The sequence below is a fragment of the Oryzias latipes genome, chromosome 11, assembly GCF_002234675.1.
Source record: "Oryzias latipes chromosome 11, ASM223467v1".
Classification (NCBI taxonomy): Eukaryota; Metazoa; Chordata; class Actinopteri; order Beloniformes; family Adrianichthyidae; genus Oryzias; species Oryzias latipes.
In genome coordinates, this window is record NC_019869.2 from 22,241,135 (window position 1) to 22,250,501 (window position 9,367).

At 39.0% G+C, this 9,367-nt stretch overlaps 1 protein-coding gene across 4 annotated transcripts; it reads left to right on the plus strand.

Annotated features, from left to right (window-relative positions):
- Positions 1 to 307: 307 nt before the first annotated feature.
- Positions 308 to 9,267, plus strand: LOC101158213. Of its 4 annotated transcripts, none has more exons than XM_023960144.1 (12): positions 308 to 566; positions 2,796 to 2,939; positions 3,437 to 3,468; positions 3,555 to 3,632; positions 3,712 to 4,052; positions 4,132 to 4,189; positions 5,384 to 5,683; positions 5,846 to 5,982; positions 6,062 to 6,178; positions 6,830 to 6,887; positions 7,279 to 7,338; positions 7,423 to 9,267. In XM_023960144.1, exons 3-12 carry the CDS (start codon positions 3,456 to 3,458, stop codon positions 8,571 to 8,573), a joined length of 2,313 nt encoding a protein of 770 aa, XP_023815912.1. In that variant the 5' UTR covers positions 308 to 566; positions 2,796 to 2,939; positions 3,437 to 3,455; the 3' UTR covers positions 8,574 to 9,267. The 4 variants fall into 4 exon arrangements, with proteins under 4 accessions (XP_023815912.1, XP_023815913.1, XP_023815911.1 ...); XM_023960145.1 differs by lacking the exon at positions 2,796 to 2,939 and having other exon boundaries at positions 3,712 to 3,854; positions 3,930 to 4,052; XM_023960143.1 differs by lacking the exon at positions 2,796 to 2,939.
- Positions 9,268 to 9,367: the final 100 nt, after the last annotated feature.

Genomic DNA, 9,367 nt, shown 5'->3' on the forward strand with positions numbered 1-9,367 from the left:
AACCAAATTTTGGCATTCATTAGAATATATATAATTTTGGTTTAAATAAAAATACCTTAGGATATCTTTTATAATACTACATGTTATGGATAGCATTATCCTCAAAAGAAGTTTTGCAAAATAGAATATTTTCAGAAATTAGTCTACCACAACCCACTTTTTTCAATAAAAAATGAATTTTATCCTTTTTAAATTCAATATTTATCTTTATACTTTTAATATTTTTGACTTTTTTTTAAAAGTATCTTAGTTTTCTGTTTTTATTTAAAATACCATTTAAAAAGTGCAAAATTAAAAAAAAAACTCGTGTAGGCTCGCAGATACTTACTTTCCTGGCTTCTATAAAGATTTTTCAGAGGAAATGTCCCCAATTTACCTCTTTTCATGCTGCAGGGTCACGTGCACAAACCAGTTAATTTGATTGGCCGAAGGATGAAAGCGTTTTGTGGGTCTCAGCGGTAAGGAAGTACTGCAACCACAGTCGTTGCGGTTGATAAACCTCAAGAAAACTAATCGGTTATTCAGGAAGGTACGAGCTAAGCAAAACACGTCACCGGTCCATGCGTGTAAGTAAACTTGCATTTTGATCATGTCTAGATACAGTTTCCTTTAAAAGTTTAGTTTAATATCAATTGTAGATAAGATTGTGTGTCTGTGTGTGGTAACAGAGCAGAGCACAAAACTTGTACACAATTATGATCAATTTGTCAAAGTTGACTATGAACTGATTTATAAACTGTTTTTGGCTCAGTGGTTCGTTAGCTGTTAATTTATTTTAAAAAAGGACAGCTCTGTGTTAGGATTGTTTTTTTGCTTATCTTTGTTTTTAGTAAATATTTTTGAACCCCCCAAAAGTCAAAAAGTGGTAATTTTTATTTGACAAAACTGCAAAACGGCAATCGTCAAGGCTAATTTGTCCCTATTCAAATAGTAGTCACTGAAGTAAGTTTTAAACTTTATTCTGCAGTTGAACATTTCTTTTAATGTATATTAAAACACAAATGCCCCCCCCCCCCCAAAAAAACAACAAACTGACTACTTCGTGTTTTGTCAAAATATAACGTTACATTACTGCCATCTACTGGTCAAAGATTGAATCACACCAATCAATCAACACAGTGACATGTTTATTTGTAAGCAAATGGTGGAATAAAAACGGATGACATGATCCATTGATTTGTTAATTTTTTGGCTGCACGGTGGCGCAGTGGTTAGCGCTCTTTCCTCACAGCAAGAAGGCCCCCGGTTCTGTTTCAGGCCCCCCGGGGGACCTGAAACAGAACATCAATGAGGGACCTTTCTGAGTGTTTTCATGTTCTCCCCATGCTCGTGTGGGTTTTCTCCGGGGACTCCGTCTTCCTCCCACCGTCCAAAAACATGCTTCATAGGTTAATTGATTACTCTAAATTGTCTCTAGTTGTGAGTGTGAGAGTGTGTGGGTGTGTGATGTGTGGCCCTGCAACAGACAAGCAACTGTCCAGGATGTCCCCTGCCTTTGCCTGCAAGTGGCCGGGATAGGATCTGGTGACCCTAAAAAGGATAGAACAGATTAGAAAATGAATGAATGAATGGGGGAAAAAACCTTGAGATCCAATTTCCCCCCCCTTACTTTCATTTGTCAATTATAGTAAAAAGCTTAAACCTTAAAATAATCCAGAATACCATCAAGTTTGTTGTGAATTTGCCAATCTAAGTACTACAAATATGCTTTCACACTTTCTTTAAATTCATGTTAGACAAAAGAAACAGTTGGACTTTACATGTATATAAGAGTAATAATTTGACATGTATGTTCTTTTTTTTAAAGCCTCTGCTTTTAGTTAATGTAAGAACAGGATGGTTTGGAATTGAACTACAATTGACCAGAACTTGTACTGGCTTTCTTTAAAGCATATTTTTTCTCATGGGATTTGAAGGATTTTAATAAAATCTTGGTGTATGACCAAAAAGACATTATAAGCTTTGCCAGAATGCAATAGGATTGCTGAAACAGGAGGGTGTGGACTAAACAGCTTAATCCTTAGGAATCTGGGGGGATTTTTTAATTGTTTTTGTTTATTTTTAGTATAGCTTAAAAACTGTTAACTTTGCCTTGTTTGGTATCAGTTTTTTCAGTACAACCACATCTACATATGACTTGACAGTGATTTTTTTGTTGTCATTTTGCCACATTGTACCTAAAATCACACAATTGTGTAAAAAAAAAAAAAATATATATATATATATATATATATATATATATATATATATATATATATATATATATATATATATTTTGCAACATTGCAAATTTTGACAAAGCTTATTTTTCACTTCAACTAAACGTGTTAAAAAACAGCGTTGAAATTGAGCATACTGCAAAGTTAAATGCAACCTTTCACACTTAAATGCGCTAATGTCTCACGCATTTTTGGTTCTGATTTTCCTGAAACAACTTTCAAAATAAGATTGACACCAAGTCACTGCTGGCTGAACACGTGTGACCACATCACAAGCTTGTTTGAGTTTTGGTAAAACAACAAAATTATACATAACTTTCAAAATAAAAATGCTGCCAATGTTTCAGACCTTTTTTTTTTTTTTTAATTAACTACATTAAGAATCAGATTCCACACACGATTTGTGTCATTTCAGAGCAGTGTCTTTTCATTTTCAAGCTGAGTCCTTCCTGGTTGAAGGCTGTTTAGCTTTTGTTGGAATAACACCATCTCTCAAATATCTCCTTTCATAAAACTTTTAAACCCTACATCTCCTGCCCCTCTCCTCCCATACAACCTCCCATGAACTTTGTCCAGCATCCAGCGGCATTAAATGTATCAATGGATGATGTGATGACGATTTTACTTCATGGGATGAAGAGCGATTTCACACTTTTTGCCTGCTGTGGCCATTTCTGCAAAAAGAAATGGTTAACCTGAATGTTTTTTCAAGTCTTGGAGGTAACTGAAAAACAAAACAAAGTTTAACCTCATGTTGTATTTAGTTTGAAGCCCCCACTTTAAAAAAACAAACAAAAAACAGCAGAAATGGACAGTCAGAAACACTCTTTAAAATTGGTCATGTGATTTGGGGTGTCTCTCCGCTCAAACTTCATTTATAAAGCACTAGTTTTCAGACTAAAGTAACACAAAGGCCACAACACAATCTTCTGCCAAAAACACAGAAAAAAAATAGCAAAACAGAAACTTTCACCACAAAAAAAGATTTGTGCTTGCTTTCTTCCATCTTTTTGTTTGTATTTTTCCTTCAGTTATTTCATCTTTGATGACACTGTAGTCTAAAAAAGTGACATATTTGTTTTTTATTTTATTTTAAGTTCTGTTTTTAGAAATGTTTTCTTCAACACGCACAGGTCGCTTTCTACAGTAAATACTGCATGATCTCAACAGAAATGAATTAGAAACGGGTGTTTTTGAATTGGTCTCTCTGTGTACAGGTGGCGTTTCTTCAGCTGCATGATGGAGCCAGGTGGGGGTTCCAGCAACACATTTCATCAACCGTTTTGTGCCCTTGACTCCTCCATGAAAGGGTTTGATGCTTTATCTTGTTTGTAGACGTTTCGAGCAAAAGCCAGCTGTTCGATTCCCTCAAGACCTATCTGAACAACAGGAACAGATTACAGCCTATAATTGGTTGGTAGCAGAATTCCCTCCCGCTCGCCTTTTGCCCCGTTCTTGACTCCCAAACATCCGCCGTTTTATGTTCTTGCAGGCCTGAGCAGTATTGTGGAAGTGGTGAACGTGGGAACGCAGAACAGGGCGGCGGTATATTTTTGCCACGTGTGCGTGCGTCGGCTTGACATGGCTGACATGCGGAATCACATTTTGGGAAGTCTCCACAGATACAACTACATTGTAAGTGCCGCCAGTGAGTCATGTCAGCGTTGCCGTGGACCGCCTTTTGTAACAGATGACGCTGTCCCCTGGCAGAAAGCCTCTCAGCCCCATTTAGTTTCTCAGTGGCCGGTGAACTCTGACCTGTCAAAGCAGGCCTGGCCTTTAATGGCGCTGGCCAAGATGCTGGAGAGCAGAGAGGGACCCGGCGATGTTCAGGTACGCCATATTTACCGCGTGCTGAGCTTTTACTGCAGATCCAGAGAGCATCTAGTCACGTTTGCATTTTTATGTAAAGTTGTTAGAAGTTGAAGATGCTGTACATCAGAAGATGGCAACTTGGAGTGAAAACTACGGTTAGTGAATGTTTTCCCATCCTAAGTTTCAAATATGATTAAAATTGTTATTCTAACACTGGAAAGTATGGAATCAGTCCGGCCGGTGCTTAAAGCCCCACTCCGATCATCTTTTGATCTTTTGAAAAAAGTCTTGTCTTTTTAATTTTGTTGATGCCGTTTTCAGCCAAAATCCCGGAAAAACCATGTCGTTTCCTAGGACATAGTTTCTGCAGAGCAGCAGAAGTTCACCAGAAATGTTGGCGCTGAGGGCGCAAAGCATGCGGAGCTTCTGGCATGTCCAGCGTATTTTCCATATCACAAATATGCTTTTTTATTTATTTATTTCCATCTGCGTCTTATTCACAACGATTTAAATAAGAAAATGCTCAGAAATGGAATTTGTATCTTAATTATCTTTATATATGTTCTCCATCATCTAAAAAATGCCACAAGAGCATATTAACACAACAAAAACAAACTTTTCATTGGAGTGGGTCTTTAAGAAGTGATTCAATACCCAGTGTCGTCATTTTGACTGGCTTGCTTGACTTTAAAAGTTTAAAAATGAGCAAAAGTCGTAGATTTGACAGAAATGCATTTTACTTTATGCTATCAAATAATCTGTTGGCCGTTTAATGTGTTTTTTTTTTTTTTTTTTTCCTTTGCATTGTTTGTTCTTGGGTATTTTCTCTACCTGTTGGGTCTAAACTAAACCAACACTTCTCAACTATATTTGAGCAGGAAGAAAGGACACGGAGTCACTTTAAATCTTTTGTGGAGAGAGAGCAGACAGGAACACACTCATGCAATTCTCCGTTTGCTCTGAGTTTACAAAGGTCTGCCTCCTCACTTTTATTCATAATCAGGGTGTTTCCCTACATACAGATGCTTCTGAAAAGGGGGGGGGGGACAATGCAACCCACACAGGTCAATAAACTAATCTAAAAAAACAGAAATATTTGCTCCTTTGAGATACAGCTTTGTTGTTGCGCCCTGTGGTTTCAGAGCTCATCTCCTGCAGAGCAAAGGTGATCATCTGTCACCAGATCAAATGCAGGACAGCTGCGCTGGGTCACGTCCCTCGTTCTCGAGAGCCAATTTCTCATAGAAAAGCAATATACAGACAATAGTTCAAAAGTTCAGAGTAAATATGAGATGACTTATGTACAATTATTCCAACACTACCACCTCTTTGTTTTTCCAATGCCGCAGCTTTAACTGTGATAAACACCCTGAAATGCGAACAGGGTGGACCCGGCAGCTCTTCGGACGCTGCGTTGTTCCACCCTGCCGTCGAGTCGCAGAGGATTGTTTTGTTTCCACACAACTCTCGGAAAAAACCAGAGCCAGGTTCAGAATGTGGCGGGATCTCTCCAAGCAGCAGCGAACATCGTCGAGAGCCTGAGACGAAGAGCTGCTCACAAAGTCACCCGGAAGACGGCGAAAGATGGGAATCTCTGGTGTGTGAAAGCAGCTTTCTGGACCAATATTCAGGACCCAGTCTTCTTATCGGTGAGGAAAAGCCTTGAGTAACAGATGAGGAAAACGTTTGAAGTCATTTAAACCGCCAGTCTTCTGGTTTCACAAGCTGTAACGCCATATTTCTTCTTCATAGTGTCAATCAATATAGCTGTTTAAATTTTTCATTTCAAGTACTGCTGGTGTTTGCAACAGGTCTCACCCGAGTAGTTGAGTTGAAAGGTCAGGACGGCTGCTCTCTCTGTTTCTTATGCCACTGCTGTCGCATCAAATCCAGCAAAGAGGATATTATTGATCATCTAACCAGCTCCTCACATCTGATCAATTACCTGGTAAAGCAATAAAGAAGGCAAACACACACATGTACCACACATTAGAGAGGAGATAAGAGTCTGTTTTTTTTATTTGTAGGTGGAAATTTATCCCGACCAGCTGCAGGAGGTTCATGAACCTTTGAAATACAATTGTCAGCTTCTGCAGTTGTTGGCTATGAAAGTGGAGCACGAGAAGGGCAGAGAGGAGCTGAAGGTATCCTCTTTATACAAATTAGTCCAGCATTTGCTGTAATTTTACAGAAAAAAGGTGAGAAAGAACAAGCTTTTCTTTCATTTCTAGATCTTCACCCTCCAACTATTATTTTATTTTAGATTTTTAATATAAAGGTTTTTCGTATTTTTTTCCCTGCTTTTATATTTTAGCCTTTTATTAGAGGCTTGTTTTCTATGTGTTTTCCCTCTGAACTATTCTGTAGTTGGATGTAGTTTAAAATGATGAACAGAATCATGTTTTATAAGGTTGTAAATTACAAAATACTGTTTTGGAATGTGGTTTACGTTTCAAAATGGATTTTAAATAATCGAGTTTGAGGAAATGAAACCAAAACTTTTTATTTGAACTGATCATTTTTCTTTTCAGGTAGGTAATGGGAAAGACTTCTTGAACATTTAGGTTAATGGGTTAAATGTATGTGAAACAATGACTGTTTTTAAAGAGGGATAGTTGTCAGAACTGCGTCTTACGCACACTGGTGGATTGTTGAATTCTCCTGTTGTTTTGTGTGTTTCTGTCTGATATGAATCTTCACAGCTTCCTTTTCTCCTTCCCTTGGGGTCGTCCTTTCTCCATTTTATTCTGATTGTAATGCTGTTCTTGTTTGAAGAATGTCGCTCGTGTTCCCAGGTAGAACATGTCCCCGAAACCTACTGTAGTCACCTCTCTGGAAAAAGTTACCACTGGTGTAAGTGCAGACCTCTTAACATGACCGACTGTGGGGAAACTTCCTCTCTCCTGCTGCAACTTTTCTGTTCATCCAGGAAGTAGAAGTTTCCCTCCTCATTCTATTAAATTGCCACCATGTCTATAGTTTTCTGATCAGATTGAATCTTAAAGCTTATTAGAGGAAGACTTTAATGTTGTTTAGCTGAAATTAACTAATATAGAAGTGTTTTTGTATTAAAGAGGAGAAAAAAAATTGAAACTCTCAACTTTTAAATTTTAGGGTAAATATTTTATTGCAAAAACAGAATTGTTCCTTTTTTTTGTTCATATTTTTATTGATGTTTCCCTTCAGGTGAAGGGTTTTTGTGTGTGATTTTTAATTTTATACTCCCAGTGTTTTTATTTTTCAGGTTTAAAGATGCTTTCAGAGGGCTGGGCACCGATCCAAAAACAAACGGAAATTACTGAAGGTGTCTGCCTCTCTACACCTTTAAAAAAAAAAATCCTCCCTTTTTTTATTGTTGCTTTACTCATAGTTATAGTTCCTCTTTTAGGAGATTTTGGGGAAAAGTCTACATTTCCAAGGAAAAGCTCTGCCCCGATGTCAAGAGAATCACAGACTTTGGGGCAAAAGAAGAAGAAGAAGAAGAAGAAAAAGCCAAACACGGTGTTTGTTGTAAATCTGCCGCTCAGGAAGGGGGCGATGCTCCTGGAGAGGCAGTCTTTCAGCGCCAAGAGCCCTTCCTCTGGCCTCCACCGAGCTCAGTCTGAGATATCGGGCTCGGAGTTGGCGTGCGATTCTCAATCCTATGCGGTCGAAGACGACGCGCAGATGCACAGCTGCGACACGCTGCAAGATTTCTGTGGAGGAGATCCTGATGTCACACAAGATCCAGCTGCATTTCTGGGCACCGGCAATGGTTTCAGACACCAGCACCAAGACGCGGCTGAGGCAGCGGGGGACATGGTGTTTTACGAAAAGGCGTACAACACAGGACAGTATGAAGAAAGGCCAAGTCAGGAGTTTCCACACATCTGGAAGAATGAAGCCTCTCAAGTGACGAGTGCATTTTTGATGGATCCTCATGGAGAAGACTTATCCTTCTGTAGTGGAACGGAACAATGTGGGACTGAACAGGGCTACAGATCTGCTTTAAATGCAGTTGGAACAGACATGCAGAAGTTTAGAAATGATGGAGAAACAAGCTCCAGTGCTGTTCAATACTATGCCTACCAGCAGGTGGCATGGAGTGACGCAGGTCCTCACACAGGCAGCATGTGGGGGTGTTATGACTTCCCTGCAGTTGGAGTTCCTCCTGTAGATGCCGTCAACATGTCTACCTGCTACAGAGATGCTCTCACCCACTGTGGCAGTATCTCTGCTCAGACCACAGGAGGGTTTTATGAGGCTGACCCAAGACAACCGCAAACCCCCACTGATTTCATCACGGGTTGTACCCAGGATGCTCCACTGAGTAATCCACATCTCACCGCGAACTGTCAAGCCAAATACAGCCAAATACAAATGAAATTGATGGCTTTTGCCAACTACAGTCCTGGACCAGCTACAAAACCAGGGCAGGCCTTGTCTTGTCCGGTGAGCAGTGCTGCCGATCAGGGTACGAAGCAAGCTGATGCTTTGACCCAACCCAGCCAGGCCGTTGGTGACGAAGCCTTTTGTGTTTATCACACAGCTGGTTTCTAATTGGAAGAAAAATCTAACTATTTCTCCTATGAACACCTTCTTGTGTGTCACCATGACAGATTTTGCTTTCGGTGTTCTTTAAGTTTGAATCTTCTGGTACAAAACATGTTTACAAAAGTATTCCACTTTTTCTGAACTTCCTTGTAAATTGTAAATGACAATGACTGTCATTAATCACTAACCTCTTCAGGTGTCAGTTTGTGTCAGTTTTCTGCAGATCCAGAGGTAGCTCTGTTGTTGTGAACGCCCCTCTGTTCTTCTCAGGGTAGCTTTACTGCACTAGCTAACAATGGTGCTGGTTACATTTCTAGATTTATATCATTAAATCTATTTCTTTCTTTTTTTGTTTGTTGAAAAGGGGAGGTATCTTACTGTCAGACCAATTTCAAACAATTAGAGCTGAATAATTGTTTATTACATGTTCATGTGGGGTAGAGCGACCATTTATGGACATGAGGGGAGATGATGTCGAACCTGCTTTTGCAGAGCTTCTTCTCGATGAATAAATGCATTTCAGCTGGTTTCATTGACTTTTTTAGTTGCATACAATCTTATCAGTATTCTTCAACCACTGCACTGTTGTTCATGGAAATAATTGCCCGTGTCACTTAATTATCTGTACCATCACATTACTGGAAATTCAGGAGCTCCAAAACAATTTTGAAGAGTTTAATTAAAGGTGTGTTATTCTTGGGTTTGCGTAATCTATTTTATTTTATTTTTTTGTTTTTGTTTCCTTTCACTGTGTTATCTTGTACATAGCTGTCAATGTTCAAAACATAAAAAAACAACTA